The 19014-nt window shown below is 41.6% G+C and overlaps 1 protein-coding gene across 1 annotated transcript in view; it reads right to left on the bottom strand.

Annotated features, from left to right (window-relative positions):
* LOC105697481 (1-phosphatidylinositol 4,5-bisphosphate phosphodiesterase epsilon-1) overlaps positions 1-17847 on the bottom strand; it is a 31764-nt gene extending 13917 nt beyond the window's left edge. The window contains exons 1-3 of the mRNA XM_023434764.1: positions 17825-17847; positions 8334-8529; positions 1074-1610 (exon numbers count right to left, since the gene is read on the bottom strand). Of these exons, the coding sequence (XP_023290532.1) occupies positions 1074-1610; positions 8334-8529; positions 17825-17847 (756 nt within the window). The remainder of the gene's footprint in view (positions 1-1073; positions 1611-8333; positions 8530-17824) is intronic.
* Positions 17848-19014: the final 1167 nt, after the last annotated feature.

Below are 19014 nucleotides of genomic sequence, written 5' to 3'. Positions count from 1 at the left end.
GAGGATTTAATCTACTTTCGAAAATGTTTCATACGGTTAGTGAGTGTTCCTTGCTGCCGCATTTATTTTCCATCTTTGATGTTCATCTGGGATGCATTTGAGCGTTTTAGATTTATCCCAGGCAAGTGCCAGTAGTGGAACTAGAATTTTCAACTCGAGGTAGATGAATGGAAGATATGTCGAAACGTTATTTCATTTTTCGAATATAAATGGCTGAGTAAGATAGAATTTTAAGTAGGGCATCGTCCGGTTCTGCACGTTAACTACAGATACTATTGAGGTTTTGCATCCTCGGTGTGGCTGAATGCAGCCACAACGAGGCTGTGGGAACACTGGATTTACCGATGCATCGAATCGCTTCGCGATTTCCCTAAGGGGATTGGTCAATTTCGATTTACTCTCCCTTGCCGCGGAATTAACCCTTTCGGGTTCACAGGACTCAGGGGTATATTTATATTTCCACCATTACGTACGGTCGCGCATGTAGGCCCACTGTTAATTTAGCAAAATCAACATTTATCCCCAAATATCACCTCACAAAAATACCGATCCAACAAGCCCGCAACCCACGCAGCAAAACGCAATCGTACTATTTTCGAAAGCGTTTCTATTGGCATGATAAACACCCAGGAATAATGAAAAGTAACCGTGGCCCCTCACATCTAAAAGAGTAACCCCACCCCATCCCTGCATCACTCCCCTGATCTTTCAAAATCCAGTCAACAGGTGCCAGGGCACGTTCCACGAGGCCATCTTTCGTATAAATCCCTCTAAGGCAATTAATCATTTAATTAATTACTCTATATTTTCGAGATGACCGCAAAAGCACTCCGGTAACTCAAATTCGAGGTTTCCAGCAGCACCTCGTCAGCACGATCCACCCCGAGTTGCCATTCCATCAACTAGCTTTCTTCACCCCGTGAATCTGAGAAAGATGCACACAAAAAGTCCTTTGGGGTAATGGCGTGCCATGGATAAGTGTTCTATCTTAACACTGCAAACATCTTTTTTCCACTTGATACGGTCCATTTGCGTACAGCCCCTCCGCGGGAAACGCACACCGAATGACTCACCTGCAGGAGATGGAGGTCCATCCCGGCGTTGGGGGCGGCCACGGGGAAGAGGGCGATCCCATGGTCGATAGCGAGGGGCTGAACCGGCTTGTAGGTGTCTAGGTCAAGGTGGTAGTCGTTCTCGTCGCACTCCTCCAGAGGGTGGGCGGGCTCGGGACCCGAGGAGGACGCCGAGGAGGGCTCCGAAGAGGGCGCCGAAGAGGCCAGGACGCTGGGGGTGCGACGAAGAGGCCCGACCGAGCCGGCCGAGGCGAGCGACCCCGAAGACCCGCTTGCGGCCTCCTTGACGCGAGCCTGTCGGTGTCGGTGGAACAGGGCCACCTTGTCCAGGACCGCGTTGGCGTCCCCGGCCCTCTCCGGCCTCCTCAGGGACCCGGTCCTGGGAGTGTTCCTGGAGCTGCTCCATCCGGACGGCGACTCTCCGCCACTTTCCGCACTGGCCCTCGCGCCGGGCGAGGACGAAGGCACGTTGTCGAGGGATTCGCCCTCCCTACCGATAGTTTGCGAAGCCCCTTTCTCCCTGCACTCGGCTGGGTGCTGCAATCGAAGCGGCGAGTTATCGAGTGAGGCGTTTCGACTCCCAAGGGCTGGAGAACACCCGAGTGCCCGTTATTGGGTTTGCCCAATGGGGCCGAGAAGAGGGTGCGGACGTCTGCACGAGTTTGGGACGACGAGGAGACTGGCCTCGTTGCGGCCACTTGGGAACGAGGATTCAAAGGCGAAAAGTTATCGCGTAATAAAACTATCGTTTCGATTAAACTGGACAGAGTTTCGCGGTGGTCGGGATCAACCTTGGGGTGCTTGCGGAGGTATCGGGGTAGGAAGCAACGGGGAACGGTCTGGTATTTGTCGTCCAATGATTGTACTTGAGAGGGTTGGACGATTTCTTGCAACGGAATTTGTGTTATCAAGGGTAGGATTGATGTATGGTACGTTTTCTAGTATTTATATATTGTTCAATTTAAAATTGATTTTACCGCCTTCTTTAACGGGGTAAAGCATTGACATTATGTTACAATGCCAAGTGCGGATGTTACTGGATATCTGTCGAGTTGAGATTTTAGCCCTCCTTTAAGCCTGCATAACTCACGTAAGACCTCTTTTGGTCCTGTTTCACCCTTCTAAGTCCTCCTTCGACCTTTCACGTCCTACTTTATTCGAGTTAAGTTCTACTTTAGGTACTAGTAAAAGAAATGGAAATATCCTAGGTCGAAAATAGGATCTCAAACGTGTGAAAGTATATCGCGTCAAAATTCATTTAAGTCCTACAATTGGAGGCCCTAAGCGGGATCAAAATTTCAACTCGAGCTGCTTTTTATACAATCTGGTATAGTACTCGGTATGGAAACATTTCACAATCGATCGTTACATATCAATGCATTATGCTTGGATGTAAAGGAGCAGTGGTAAGGTAAAAAAGTAACGAAGGGGTCAACATTCGTGAATGGAAATATCAGAATGACACGTTGATGCTAGATCGCATGGCAAGCAGACATCTAACGCCGTTTGCACCAGACCGGCAAAACCGGTGCGTCTTTTCCATGGTAATAATGTAAATAAATGAAAGTTACATTCTTTTTTACATTATTCCCGGCGAAACAACCGATGCCGGGTTTTGCGGTCGCGTGCAAGCGGACCAATGATTTATGTATCTGGTTTTTTAATATGATTTTAATACTTCTTCCATCTAGATGAATCTAGAAACCTAACGTAGAACATAAGCGGCGAGATTTTGTATACATCAAAGCGTTTTTAGCGGAGATTTATTATTTATGCAAATGGTCTAGATCGACCCCCTACATTGGGTCATTTTCGAGTTAGGAATTTTCGTTACTTCTTGTCTAAATCAGTCTGGACTGAAGGTATCTAATCTTGGAGCTTTTCGGAGTATCTCGTAGTCGATGGGGTCCGCGAGACCGAAGGGGATGTTAAAATTCCGCGGTATCGAGTCGTCGGGGGTATTGCGCGTCGATGGGGGGTTGGAATTCGCAAAATGAAACGTCGACCCTGCGAATCGCTCTTAGGGGTTGGGTTCGCGTTTGAACTCCCCCGATTGGTTGGTCGAACCCTTAGCTACGCATTACACAGAGAGCTATGCGATACATGTCCTTAAGAAGGTCGGGGATTGGAGTCCCTTTTATTTTGGTGTCCGGAAAAGCCCTTTGGTCGCAAACGCGAGTCTCGTTGTTTGATTTATTACACATGTACCGTCAGTCAGCACTCACTAGCTACACGAAACCAAACTTGTCCCTCAAAGAACCTCTTTTTCGCGAGATTGAAAATTTAGAAATTTGAAGAAACTTAGTATAATTGGAAACTGTAAGCGCCATCCCCTGCAAAAGGTTATTCCAATTGTGCCGAACGTTCATATAGGGGAAATTTAAATTTATATACAGTATTGTTAGAAAGAAGAACACTCAAACGGAATTTCCGAACAAGAGAAAGTGTCGACAAGTGAGAGAAAAAAGGGAGAATTTTAACGCTTTGGGTGTACAATTATCAAAAGTAATGCATTGCTTTTCTGAGAGGCTTTCTTAACATTATTGTCGCCATTTTTAGACACTCGTCTCGAGATCCGACGATGGATCTTGACGTACCATTCCGCGTTAAAAACTCGTTCATCGCGAAGTGGAAAAGCGTGTCGGGATCTGCGAGACATTCGGCGAGGGTCTGTCATCTGGTGATTCCTCTCGTCTCCAAATATCACTTCGCTAAAAGAACACGTCTCGGATCGATCAGAAAACCGATACAAGTATTTACTCCGTTTTGGAAACTATTTCTTCCTCCTTAATATAATCGAATTCATTTTTATCTAAATTTCGGTTCATAATTTCCCAGAATGATTAAATTTACATTTTTACACCGCGAATCTGATTTCCTATTAATGATTGAAAAGTTCTGCTCCGTGACAGTAGATATGTGAATAAATTGTCAGACAGGCTGACTGAGAATCATTTCCTTCAATGGAACGAAAACGGAGTGCATGCTGAAATTAAAATAGAAATTTAAGCGCTATTAATCCATTTTCTAGTTACCCCGTGTAATTCAATTCAAACTTTGGACATAGCTCGGTATCGGTATCGTTATCAACACATACTTTTATAAGAATTTTGAAGTTCATATCGTCTATAATGTTTGATAATATTTTCCTAAGGTTTAAAGGGCTGTAAAGAGCAGAAAAGAGGTCATTACCTTGTCTTAATATACGTACTTAACATCTACAATCGAAAACAAATGTTCCTGGATATTGACGCCATTCTATGACTAAATAATTCACAATTCACGCTAATCAATAATTCATAACATTGCGTCTGTATTATTCAATAATAATTAGTAATACCTATCTAACTCGCTTAACAAATAATGCAGTCTCTTCGATCGTTAAATATTAAATGGCATATCAGTTTTCAGGCGGAGTTAGAGATTAATTATGGATTATAATTAGAGTCTACATTTTGCCGATCGGTGAAGCTTCATTTTCGGATCAAGGTTCGTTTTCAATGCGAAACTTGAGCGGCACGAAAGAATGTTGAAAACAAAATATCGTTAAAAAGTATCGTGCTTTTCTTTTTAATGAAAATCTTGATGTTTGATTTGAGACGATGAGTATTAACGACAAGAGCAAGTAGTTTCCGCCGGCCTACAACCATATTATCTGCTGGAGGCCGATAGAAACCCCTCTCCTTGACGTTTTTGTGATTTTCTTCTCCTTCTCCTTCGGGTTACGACGACTTCTTCGATGATGAACGCAGCGTAAGTTCTTCCAGAGATAAAACATTACCGATTATTTAAATAAAAACATCAAAGGTAATCAGGAGTTGTACCTGTAAAATGATCTGGGGAAAGATCCTTCGCAAATGCGAAATTTGTTACCACAGGTATTTCGTATAATCATCGCTGATAAAATTTCCGAATTTCCAGATATCATCGATTAATCTTGATGCCTAGCATCAGCGTGAATGCGATCAATTGATATCACAATGCATGATTAAATTAAAGCGATAACGACCTGATAAACACTTTGAATAATGTCCGTAAATACAGGACAATCCTCTGCTATCGTTTCCGATGAATAGGTTTCTCTTTCACGATGTCGGATATCGTAAAATCCTCCCTTTACGTTTCGCACATGATTCGATCAGTGTAAGCATAATTCGCAGAGTAACTAAGCTAATTTGCAATTTCCTTTGATTCCCTCACATGGGTGCATGGTATAACTTGCCGCAAGATATATCAATATTTTAAGCGAAATTTGGAAAACTGGAGAATCGTAGAAATCATTCAAGTTTACAGTTACTATACAATAATTAAATCTCGGAAACAGTTCTCGAGTTTGAAGCATTTTAATTGAATATCGGATGAGGTTTATAAACGAACTTTCCTTTGGCGCCTCGAAAATTTGCGTTTGCTTCGCATTTTAACGAGAGCTTTAAATTGTAATTAGAGAAAATTCAACCAACGATTCTTACTTCTCAAGCACGTTACTTTAAGGTTTATTCTCCTTTTAGATCTGCGATTTTCAACAACTAGGGAAGATCGAGTACAGTTGAAACAATGATTAGTAAAGTGATTTTTTGGCTTTTCGCCCAAATATTTTTGAGCAAAGAAGAATATTATAGTTGTGACTTGAGCAATGAGATTTAGTCACTTAACTGCAGTGACTTTCGTTACGAATTATAAAAAGAAATGGTTGAAGTCATACTTGACAGTTGTTACAACTACACCCCTTGCGGGCCAATTGTAACAGGTAAGACGTAAAAGGTAAAGATAGTTAAAATAATAGGAATTCTTTGATAGAAAACAATAAATAAACTTTTACCCTGGTACCTTATCAACAAGCAAATATGACAAAATTCATATAAAAGGAAATGCTAACCCATAACTTATCCATTCTGAAACTTCTCAATAACATGCCTCAGGAGTAGAAAAACTATTGTTCACCCAAACCGCTTCGAATTTACAGGTCACCTTTCGGAGGATTGTTTGAGACAATTTCTCATACTTACATATGACAATGTTGCCAGCTTTTATATAAATATTTAACTTACTTATCACCGACATTACAATCGTACCGCGTTAGGATTGTGCCCGATTTCCTTTGGTCTTCACTGTAAAGGAACGTCAAAAATATCACATCTTTGACGTTATGATTTGAGTAAAGAGAGCGAAACGTTAAAGTAACCGGATAATTCTGTCGAGGGAACGTAATTTCGTCCCCGCAGAAAACCTTAATTCCTTTGGGAGTGGAGGATGGCGGAAAAGGGTTTCTCTCTTTCTTGGATGCCGCTTGCACTTGGCGTGGAAACAAAAGGACTTCCAATTCGATCGGAGTGGAATTCGTTCTCTTCGAGCGGTCACTTTTGACAGTGCTTTTTCGCTTTAAGTTCCGTGTTTGAGACTCACGCCTTGATGGTTTCCGGGCAAGAACACGATAGCTGGATTTGATCGATGAACTTTTCTGGTGTCCTGCCAAATCGCGACCACGCTTTCCTCCATCTTGGCTCCTTTTCCGGCTTTATGTTTTCGCTGGTCGCCGTTGATACGCCTCAACGAGCGCTCAACGACATACAGGAAACAACAGGAAACGAATGATATCTCACGATAACTTTTTTATTCTTCCAGTTCTACTAAACGAATCACCGCTTCGCATCCCGAATCTTCTGAAATGATTTATTGAAATATTTGCTCATTTCTTAAGTGGCTTGCTGACATATTATATCCGTTTGAGAAGCTACAAAATGTCTGAAATGACCTCTTCGTGTTCACGGGACGTTATAACAGTTTTTTTTTTCACGCACTACTTGTGTTTAATAGTTAAATAGACGTAGTATTTTCAGAGTGCTCTAGAAATAACGAATTAATCAATTACATCAATCGGAGTAATTTTCGCTCTTGAAGGGGCCGTATTTGGAGGTATTTAAACAGAGTATCTATTAACCAGGGAATATGCAATCGAAAATGCGGAGCTTGGGGGCGGCAGTTAATGTACTGTCCCGAATAGATTATTTGAAAATAAAGCCCGGTGCAATGGTCTTCGAATAATGTCCCGTGCAGAACTAAATGGAGACATATATTCCGGCAAGCCGTGCCACTTAACGTCGGGTTTTCCTCTTCAAAAGACACCGTGGGATGGAAAATCTCTGCACGACGTCGTTAAGCGTAACGATGGACTCGGAGGAACATTTAACAGCCTTTACCTTGGCTTCGGGAATTAACGTTAAACATGGCTGAATCTGTTGTAAAGAGTCCCGCGAGAGAAACCACTTAGGCGGAAACTTAAAGTCGTGAAATGTAGCTGAAGTAAAACGTTTACTTAAATTTTCTCGGGGATTTAAAGCTTCCATTTTATTTTCATCCTTGAAAGAAGACTCTCAAAACCGAATTTCTGTTTTAGCCACTTCTTTCCTCGTGAAGTTTTCAATTTTCCACTTGCAATTTTTCTCACAGAGAATTTCTACATGCCTCAAATCGACGAAAAGAAGTTTCCGACGATTTGTTACGAGAAACTAGGGAGTTAGGACATATGTGGAATAATTTCACCTGACATATAAAAAATATCTGTTTGAAATTTACTATACATGTAGTTGATGGATTTTAAGGATACAATATTTCGAAATTTCGTAAATAATTGGTTTCGGGATTTTAGTTTACTGTATACGTATATCAGTGGATATGTATATTAAATTTTGTAATCTTTCGAATACCAATTTTACGAGTACATACGAGTCTGCGAGAATTCATAGATAATTGTGTACGGAGGCATATGTACGATTATTATAAGACGCGTATACGAAAACTTGTATACTTTTGTATACCTATTTTCGATTACCTATCCGTGCACAATTGTATGCATTTTAAGAAAAACGCGTTGCAATACATTTATTAACATTTGTGCCGATTTCTTGTCTCATCTTACTGTTTTGTCCAACATTTTGAGCACATTTGTACAAACTTTCACGTAGAAACGATGTTCTTCGAAATGTAGTATAGTTTTCATTTCTAGTGCCGCTGTTTGTGGTTTCAGTACACACTTGTATTCGAAAGTGTTCGAAATATCGATACGTTTTTGAAAGTGTATCTTTTTAATACGCTATTATTTCCCGCAAATTATCAGAATATCATCGATGCACATAATTTCTTCAGTAAGGTTGCTAAGTGAGGTGTTGTTTTGTAGGACTGAGGGTATAACCATGTTAGGAGTGGATTATTATAGGGAGAAATAATATATATTTGGTGTGTTACTTTTTGAACACAGCTCACCTTAGACTCCACAGCGATGGCTTCGCGCAGCTCACGTAGGAAGGCTCCGAAAAATGGAACCACCGGACAATCCGGCATCGCAAGGGCCCGGCCCAGGGCTTGATCATATTCGGAAGACAAAAGGGCCGAGGAGAGGTATTCCAGCACCGGAAGTGTCTCGTTAACACTCTGCCAGAAAGGCTTTAGCTTGTTGGACCTGTAACGGCAACATTAAAATGAAGACTTCTAGATACTTACAGTATAGCTTAAAGAAAAATACCCTTTTGAGTTGCGCCATAAGTTCGTCGAAGTCTTTTCGTTCAAATCGTTCAAAAAATGAAAAAAAAAAGCTCGAACTTATGTCTCAACTCAGAATTTGAAAGATTGCCAGGAAGTCACAGAAATTTGGACTGATCTAATAATTCAATGGTTTTCCTTTAAATCCTCATACTTCGTAACCTTTTTTTATGAACGCCAGTTTTCGTCAATCGGCTTTAATATCTTCTTCCGGAAGTAAATTTTTATTCCGTACTGAAGAGAAAAAAAAAGTTGGTTGACTCAAAGAAATATGCATTGGTGCAACAAAATCCTCCGATCAAATGTGTCCAAAAAAATGTCAGATCGAATATACAAAATTTGTTTAAATCAACAACGATTAGTTTAACTCCCCGATATCAGTTTTTCTTCTCAACAGAATAATTGTTTTCACAATCGTATATGATTCAGGCAACAATACATATTTGTTTCAGTTAACTAATCTTTTTCCTCAGTGCAGGAATAAATCGAACGAAGATGTGTCATGTCGGGAATCCCACCGAAATAAGATCTGTCCTTAGTATACATGTAATATTAGAACACGTATTCATTTTTAGTTAATGTATTATTCATCCATGTTGATGATATAAATCAACATTCTTTCACTGCTATACTTTGAAGCAAACTTTTCCCTTCCCAAACGCAATAATTTGTCTGCTTCCCGGTAAACGTCATAGGGTAATTTTTAGAACTAGAGATATAGAGCGATTTTCCGAACTTCTGGCAAGGTACTCTTGCATTCTCCGCAAGTAAATTAAATTCCATCCCTGAATGAAGCGTCGGGATATCCTCGATTATTCAAATCCTGACACCTCGCGACCCAACGAAGCTGGACCAGAGAGACGTCCGAGATTTATTCTTAAGCGGGTTCCGAATGATCGGGTCCTAATTTATTCCTGGTAGGAGTATTTCCGTCTTTCTCCACTGTACGAGCTCGATAATACCGAGATCACTTCCCGAAGGATACGACCTCCGACATTTGCCACAACCTGCAGGAGATGTCCTCCGAAAGCCCCGAAAAGCGCAAGTCCCATGACCGGGACTTGCCAACAACGGCCTTACAAGCCATCGCGGAACTTCGCAAATTCCAGCAAACATGGGACCAAGGACATGAGCATTCTCTGATGGAGTACATAACTGCATGTACTATGTTGCGTTTACGCGATCATTGTCGCGAGAGATTGGGATGTACACGCGAGAAATTCATTTAGCATCCAAGCCATATTCGATTTTCGCGAGGCTCGGGTCAGTAATGTGCGGTGATTATGTATACGTAACATTATCATTGTCACGATGAAAATTGATTAGAAGGGAAAGTTAATGCATTATGAAGTACCTATTTCATCGGTAGGTCGAAAATTAATATCGCGTTTAACGTGCAGTGCACGTTTTTCATTTCAGTTCCTATCCCTGTTACGTTTTCATTTCAGCTTTAATGTGTACCGCGCGAGGGAATTTCACTTATTGTTTTAATGCGTAGCTGTAATATTTTACGTGGTGTTTTCTGAATTATTTTCGTGTGACGCGTCAGAGCTTTGTTTGCAACGTAATTTTGAGCTGGAAGAAAAAGCGGTGGGTTATTCCGTGAGTTTAAAAATGAAAAATTCGAGATATTTGTCGGGCTTTCGGGTGTTGGATGACTCGGGAAGTTTTTTCGAAATCGGATTAGGTTTATGAATAAATTTTAAGATCTAGTGCAGAGGTGATGTGGTCGCGTTTGACGAGTCTCGGAATTTTGCACAATCTTTCTGCAAACGCGTTCCCCTCGCAAAGTCCCTTTCAATCCAGTCCACGAGTATTATTATACGAAATCTCGAGGTCGGGGAGGAAAAGCAAAAATATACCGACATGGAGAGACATCCGTGCCGAAGTAACTAAAGGAGTCACGGAATCGGAGCTCGGAGTCCCTTTTCCGATACTTCGTTTCTCGCTCCGAAACACGCGGGGGTGCATACATCGAAATTCGATTCACTTTTCGATCGATCCCAAAGGCTTCTCCCGAGCATTCCGAATGAATCTCTCGAGTTATATTCCCCCCACGCAGAATCAGGCAATATTTCTCTCCATATAAATCTGCACGGCAGATGAGGACCCTCCCTCAAATGGAACAAAAAGAAAAATTACCCTTTAACAACTCCAATTTCTAACTTGACAATGTCTTAAATCTATAAGGAGTGCGTATCATATCTAAAACAGAGCGTCAAATATATTGTAAGAAAAATGAAAGAATAAAAGAACGACCCTTAAACAACCCTAACCTTTACCTTATATTTTCTTATATATTTACAAAGACTGCCGGCTAGCTTTGAAACGCAATGCCAATTCCTACGCTATGGAAATAAAATAAGAAAACGCAAAAATATCCCCTTAAACAGCGAAACCTCTAACTTTACATTTTTTTTTAATCACAGAGACTGCATATCAGACGCGAAATTTAATCTGAAACATTTTTCAACCTCGTATTTCCCTCATGTGTGGACAGTTCTAGGTCGCTTAAAGCCCGACATTTGACTCCTTCAGCCTCGTTGCGTTTACGACCCCCTGTAAAAAGCGCATTAACCTCCGTTCTGTGCCGTCAAGAATTATACACGGTCCGTATTCCCGTTCTCGGTCTAGACAGAGGTATTACGAAGATTCCATTTCCCTTGTTTTCCCGATTTCGAGGTGAACGCGGAATCGCCTTCTCCCGGCCAAGATTCGCCGCCTCTGTCTCTTTCGTCTCGTTTCGTTGTTTCCCCTTTCATCCCCTTCGTCCCGCAGGACTTCTGGGATAAATTCTCTGGACTGACGTAGGGAAATGTTAGGTTGATTTAGAGCGAAGCTCCGGCGCGGCATATCGCGTAATTTATGCCACCCCCGCAGAAGGGGTGAGATTTTCGAGAATCCAGGTCTGCGGAAATTCCGGCAGCCGCGACATCGCGTCTTCCAACCCTTTTCGATCCGGCCTGGCTACCGTCGACTTCGTTTTAAGGTCTTTAAACAGGGTCAAGAGGAGTTCCCATCGAGGCCGCAGTCATTTTTTGCCCTCTCCGTTTCCGCCTCTTCCACTCGTCCTCGGCATATCTCGTTTCCCTTCTTCGCTGTACTTTTCCTTCCTCCGAGGCGAAACCGGCCCTTAAGCGGCCATCGCCGATTCGAGGCGAAATTAATATTCAGCTTCTGTATTTCTAAAGGATGCTCTCCAAGGGAAAGGCTCGGTCTTTTCAAAAATTTCTTTTGTTAATTATCAGTGACGTACCGGGGCTGAATCGATGACCAAAACCGTTTCCCTGGTTAAGTAATAATTGCGGGTAGATATTGCCCTTTTTTCTGACCCTAACCAGACCCTCCCGATTACTTGGGATGAAACATAAAGTACGCACATTATGAGTAATATTAATTTAAGCGTTTCTAAATATTAGACTGATACGTAAGTTCTTGTGGTTTTCTTTCCATCAAATCGGTCCACTAGTTCCAATTAAGTATTTTCAAGAAATACCCAGGAAACGCTATTTAAGTTTAAATTTTAAGAAAATGTTCACCCTTCATTTTCAACTTTTAATTTTGGGCATTCAGTGAGGGATTTTCAATGTTTTTCTATTTTAAGTGGAATTGTTCTGAATCCTGTGAGAACGATCCTTACTTTACGAGTGCTTTTATTCATGGGCAGATTGCTCGTGGAACGCATCGCCCATTAATTTCCCGTGTTGTATCTCGAGGAGACACAAAGCAGGAGTACAGGAGAGTAAAACGCGACCTTCGATATAGCAGCCATGGACTATCTGGCCTGAAACTGGCCCGATATGGCTGCGAATAAATCGAGATTGATTGGGAACCGAATTGAAGGATCGGAATCGACGGCGCGCTCTCCGAGCTCCGAGATACGATTGTTTCATGCACTTGCATTGTTTCAAAATGCATCCTAGCAGGAGCGAGCGGCAAACAGCGCCCGGCATTGCTCTTTTATTCCTCGTCTCCTTCATTGTTGACTCTTTCGAGGAATACTCTGAGCATACTCCTGGTGCACCTGGACTCTTGTGAGTCCCGAGAAGACCGAAATGCACCGCGAGATGCGCTTCTTTTTCTGCATCTCGAGCCACCGAGTCTTTTGATCGAAACGCTCATTAATCGCTCGACTTCACTCCGTCTCGGACTTTTACTCTACCGGCATTACTTAAAGCGATTTCGAAGTGTCGCTTCCTCGATTGATTTTGGTAAATCGAAATTCGTACCCGCTACCAGTAATACGTGAGATCTTTTTAAAAACCTTGACAAAAGCCCTGAAAAAAAAAAAAAGAAAAGATCTTGCCGAGTACAAGCTGACCGTTTACATTATATATTACGTTTCTAAATGTATCCGGATAGAAAAAGCATTGCAATCGTAACGCAAAACCAAATACATAAGTCGATGGACGTTTGCTTCTTTTACCGCCTGATATCACTTTGCCATTTTAATTTAGACATTTACATTTTTATACCATCGCTACCTTTTTGTGTTATTCTTGCTTCTTTACGTTTAAGTATGATGCATTGTCATTTATTAATTAAATGTTAAGTGATTCATTATTAAGTATTACAACACTAGTTTTGGTAAAGAGTAATCGCAAAAAAGGTATAAAACCTAGGTAGCTGTAGTTTCAGTATTACACGGAGGAAACCCTGCTTTACAAAACTGTGTGAATTAAAACAGAATATAACGAAGTTGGTTTTTCGATTTTTGGTAAGGACTTTGGGATTCTAACCCACTGTGGGGCGAACTGAGAAGTTCCGTCGACGTTGGACTTTCCGTAAATTTTGCAATAGGTTCTGCATCACCCTAAACGGAAAATGTGCAATGCGAAGGTAATGGGAACGGTGAAGGTCAAATTTGAAATTCATGAGGTTCTTGGAAGAGGAGGGCAAGTAACGCGTTTAAGAAGGGCGCTCTCTCCGAGCAGAGCAAACGAACTCGGGAAAGCGTAAGAACGGCATTTCCCTGGTGAAAAACTAGTTACACACTTTTTTAACGACGTGGTAGAAAGTTTCGTTATTCCTCGAGGAAGTGTTCGGAAACTCCTCGGAGGACTCGAAACGACGATCTTGAGTAATCAAAACGTCCGAATTTACCGAAGACCGCGAACTCAAGATCAAGACAAACGGATTAGAATGTTCGGATCGTCGCCGAAAATTGGAACGACTGGAAGGACTCGAGAATTTTAGAAAAACGTTAAATAACGTGAAAGTAGGAATAACGATCAAGATGATTGAGTTCGTTCAAGATACCACGTGATAGCTGAGATACATTGTTCGGAAAAGAATCGTAATACCTGAAAATAAAAATCGTGCAAATGAGAAACTTAAATGTTTCGCTTGGATCAACGTATAGAGGAAGTGATTCAGTTTTAGTTTAAAAACATTTGTAATTACCGAGATACGGTCAACGACTCCTTTCAGCATGATATACGATTTATGTGGTTATCAGATATGCGCAACAATGGTTTTCAGATATCGATGTTTTTTCAGCCGCTGGTGGGTAATTAGTTTCATGGTTATCGACTAATTTTCGAGTTTCATGGGTATCCAGGTGAAAGCACCTATTAAATTACGATCCGAGCTTTAATTGTTTAAAGTTCTGTTTTTCCCCAAACGATATCAGAATTCAGGGGTAGTTTCCTGGTTCGATCGAGCCGGGGGGTTATTTTCTACAGTGTACCATCATTTCCTCATCAGAATTGTCCAGAAGTTCGGTAGTTTCGCGCTAAATGCAAGTTTAAGCGCTTAAAAGCGTAGCGTTACATAGAAAATAATTCGAGTTAATTTTTGTGACCGATGGAAAGGTAGACGTATGAAATTTTTTAACAAAGCACTCGGCAGTTGGGCGTCACGAGATCTCGTCCTCGGAGAGGAGTGCTCGAGGCTTGACAAGCTCGAAAGCTGGAAAGCACGAAACCGCCGCGGACCAGGTCCTGGACAAACGGGTCAGAATGTCTGGATCGTCCCCGGAAATTGAGGTAGCTCATAAAGGTTTACGGACGTCGGCCCCTGGGGGCGGTTAATGGACACCCACCGGAACTCACTCGGGCTGCAATATGCGTACAAGACGGATTCAGAAGAGTCTTTCAGGGTTTAATAATGCAGAGTGCAGCGCGAGATCTGGCCAAGGAGTTAGGACGACTCGCGAGATGAGTCGGACGATTCGAACCGACTCGGACGACTCGAAACGACTCGAAACGGCTCGAGACGACTCGGAAAGGAGTCGGACGAGTCCGGAGTGTCCGGACCGGACGCGAAACTTTCACATCCTCTGTTCCTTGCCCTGTCGGGGCTTTCGTTCCTGAACCCCGGAGCAAAGGTGGATTTAGAATTTTTCCTCGCATCCGCTTTTAACGACGGGAAGTGAGACCGCCTTAAACTTTAAGACCTCCAAGACACCGGCTGAGATGGATAAATCCATGAAATTGTGGCAACACGCCTCGATAAAATTGGCACAAAATCCGCGCGACTTTTTCCAGTTACACTTCGTTTCGCCACGGTAGTGCGCGTAAGCTTGCGTGTTATAAAAGGGAGTCGTTTAGGAAGGAGAATCGCTTTCTTTTACAGATAATTACTAATTACATTCGATTTGGGTTTTAGTATTGATACAATTTACGGATAAGTTTCATTTCAAGCATTCTTTCATTTAAATCTGTTGTCTAAGAAGTCGATTTGCTTCTGGGTAGGAAATACTGATATTTAAATCGCTGCTCATTATCATTGGGGTCTTATCCCAATTTCTGCTAAGTCAATTACAATTTATGTTCGTCTTTATGCGTTATTCCCTCAATTCAATCGATATTTAAACTGAAGTAAAAATAATAGAAATAAAAATGAAAGTAATTATATCAAAGACTACCAGTACCGAACGCGCGAGGACATTTCGTGAAAGAATAATTCAGAATGATCAACAATACGTAACAGTTCTCTTTAATTTGGAAGTTTTCTTAACACCGATTTGTTATTAATGCATTTATTGATCGAGAAATTTAAATCCTGCGGTTAGACTCTATTTTGTAGCAATAGTCGCGATGAGGTGGGATGAAAATTGTATCGTCTTGGAAGTGGATTATGGGATGAGGCACCCCTTTTAAATCCAAGTTCTCGGGCAGGAGAGGATTCATCATTTTGGATATCTTTCTTTCATCGTCCATTTCTCTAAGCGCAGGAAAAGGCGGAGGATCTCGGGCTCGGATCTTTGGGAAAAAGGAGGAGGTTGGAAAAGAGGTCGGACGACTCGCCGTTCTTCTCCCTTAGGAGGATACTCAGCTCGTAAAGGCGAATCGCGAATACGCGCGAGATTAGGAGTGAGCCTAGATCTTTGCATAGATCGACGTTATCCACGATTCCGAGGGAATCGCAGTCGTTCTGCGACATAACGTCGACGACGAGCCATTCGAGACGTCCGAAGCACCCTGGTTGTTTGCCCGACAATAAAAAGAATCTTCGCTCACAAGGAAAATATTTTTCAAACGGCACTATCAGATAAGAAAGGATTTTCGGTCGCAAAATTTAACCCAATCGTTCGTCGTATTCTCTTCCTTTATACCTACAAACGCCGAATGACGTATAATAGCTAATTTTGAATTTCACGAATTTATTAATACAGTAAATTTCATTTTTATTTCCAAAACGGTCTTTTACAGCCAGAAAGTAATTAAAGGAAAAGGAATAACGATTGAAAAGTACATAATTCGGAACAAAAAACGATACCCAACCGTGGAGGGGTACAGAATATCGAAGTAGGAAATGGAGAACAAGAAGGTGGACCCAATCATTCGAAATGAATGGCGGAATACACGAATCTGGGACAGTGGAAAGGGAACAGAGAGTAGGAACCAACGAATGGAAATAAATTGCGAGATACGCAATTCTAGAACTCGGAGGACGACGTAACGTTGGAAAGTTCTACGAGTTGGAAATTTAATCTTTATATCCTATGCTCGTTCAATCGGGAAGTTTACAGGACCGTAAGTGTCAACAGAATTTCTTTCGAGTCGGTGGTTTTGAATTCTAGGTGGTCCAATAATGTAAATTTCGAAGATAAAGGCTCTGGTCAAGTTTTGTAGCTTTGTCTCGTTGGTATTGTTTGATGTTCAGTTTGTTTTCATTTCCATTTAGAGTAGATGATGGAATTATTTGTACCGCGGAGGTAGACTGAACTCGGTTATTGAGCAATTAGACATTCCGGAAGGAGGCAACCGTTGTCAATTATTTTGTCATGGCTTATTCCCACGAGTTAATGCATCGCGTCGTTGAATAAATTATTTACCAGGCAACACGCAACACCCTCATTAGAGCGATTGGCTTTAACGGCAGCAAGTGGTGAGTAGAAATGGAAACTGGTATTTTCCTGAACACGCTTATACAATAATAGAAAATTCTCAAACAAATTCAGGCTTCGAGCAGCAAACGAACAGGTATCTAACCATGTTAAGATATTCAATCTGATCGAGATATTTAAGGTGAAGTGAAACTCGTCTCAAATCAGTCTATTTAAATAAGACACATTGTTCTGAGTGTATTCGACCAGACCGTTTGAAATTTTATTACATTAATTGCGAGTACCTAAGGAACTTCCTGACACGTTCGAAATCTATACTTTCGAATAAAAATGTGTTAATATATCCAAGATTAAAATCAATATGGCGTGTGCCCTCATATTTAGATCAACATATGAGCATTGGACGAAACGACATATGGAGTATGCTACTCCTTACAATTCTCAATGTAGGACGACACAATTAATTTAAATACGAATGTAGATAACGCGGCGAATTGTTTCAAATAGTTTTTATATATTTATTATAATAGTTATTAGTTTCAAACAGCTAGCAGAATTTGTTCGTACCGACAGTGATTAAGTTTCTCGGCGGGTTTCACTTCATCTTAATTCTGGATCACCCGGCACAAGAGTAAATGAGTTAGCTGCTGCAAACTGTCGTTCTACTACGTAAATGGCGTTTGCATTGATTGAATTTCCAGGAATATTGGCCGAACACAATTGCATCCATCTTCAATTTCGCGGTGAACGGATCTGTTCGAAATAGTTCTCAGGATGTCGGGACTCTCTCTTCGGAACACCTCCCGAAGGGTGCTATGAGAGCTTATTTAGGGTTGCCGGTCTACATAGATGCTGGTGTTAACTAATCCCCTAGTTGGATGTGCATTGTGCGGAAAGGTTAGAGTTAATACAAATCTCTTACTTGAGGCCGGCAATGATCTCCATGGCCGCATTAAAGTTCCCGGTGTTCCAGCAGGTTTGAGCCACCCTCAAAAGACAGGAGAGCACGGCCTGCCGCTCCTCCACGGTGGGGCTGCTCGTTATCACGTGGGTGACCCATGTGCTCACCTGGTGATCAAAAGCAGGCATTTAATTACCAAGTAGGGAAACAAAATAAATGATAAGATGCTTCCCAACGATGTCACAGGAACCCGGGAAAGCGTAGAAAAATGTTTTACGAGTTCGTAGATTATTAGGCTGAATTAGATAAAAGAGGTAACGACAGTATATATTCTCGTGTCGACGGTGCCATGCCAAGATATATTTGAAAAGATTGCTGACAAAGTGATATGGACGGTAACTAACTACGAAAATTGACGTGGACGAATGGCGAATGAGCGTTTATTAACCCTTTAATTACGAAACGCCGCTAAAGTGGCTTCTGCCTGATCGATGTTTTGTCTACGAAGCGCAACATTAGTGGCCCCCTTCGTTCCCATGTATTCAAAGCGACAAATGAATATCGTGTTCAAATAAAATATTAACACTCCCTGGTCGAGCTATCCGTACAGATGGTATATCTCCACGTCCGACTCCGTCGTAGATAAATGGTTAAATAATTTAACATTTATATCACAAGGTTGTCAGTTTTGTGCTGAATTTAATTTAGGATTATATGTTTAATAAAGAGCGAAGACCGAAGGAGTCGCTTATTATATTTAATCACTACATGTATGTAGGTCTGGACTGCAAGAGACAATGGTGACTAAAAACCAATCGATCGCTTCCGGTGCAATCTGCGGAACAAGAGTCGGTCATTCAAGTACAACGTGCTCTCGTGGAATGCAAATGATCGATCGCAGCCGATAGCTCATCCGCGGATAATGGAATTATCTGGGAATCCTGAGCAAAATGGAGGAAAATGGAGGTATAAAGTTTACGAGATTATCATAACCCCGTCAATTACCGGTCCAAATAGAACCTAACTCTCTCGTCAGAATCCTCTCTTACTCCCTCACCCAATCCTACATTCCGAGCTCGCTGTTAAACCAATTCGAAATTATACTCCGAAAACTCTTCTTCATTCTGCTCTGACTACAAATTCGTTAGCTACTTTAGGAAGTATCGTTTTCTATAAATACGTCTACAACAGCTACACCTACGCTCCATACA

Source organism: Orussus abietinus, unplaced genomic scaffold (genome assembly GCF_000612105.2).
Source record: "Orussus abietinus isolate OABI.00-Male unplaced genomic scaffold, Oabi_2.0 scaffold21, whole genome shotgun sequence".
NCBI classification, from domain to species: Eukaryota; Metazoa; Arthropoda; class Insecta; order Hymenoptera; family Orussidae; genus Orussus; species Orussus abietinus.
Note: the sequence above shows the minus strand (reverse complement) of the source record. Positions and strands in the feature narration are given on the sequence as shown.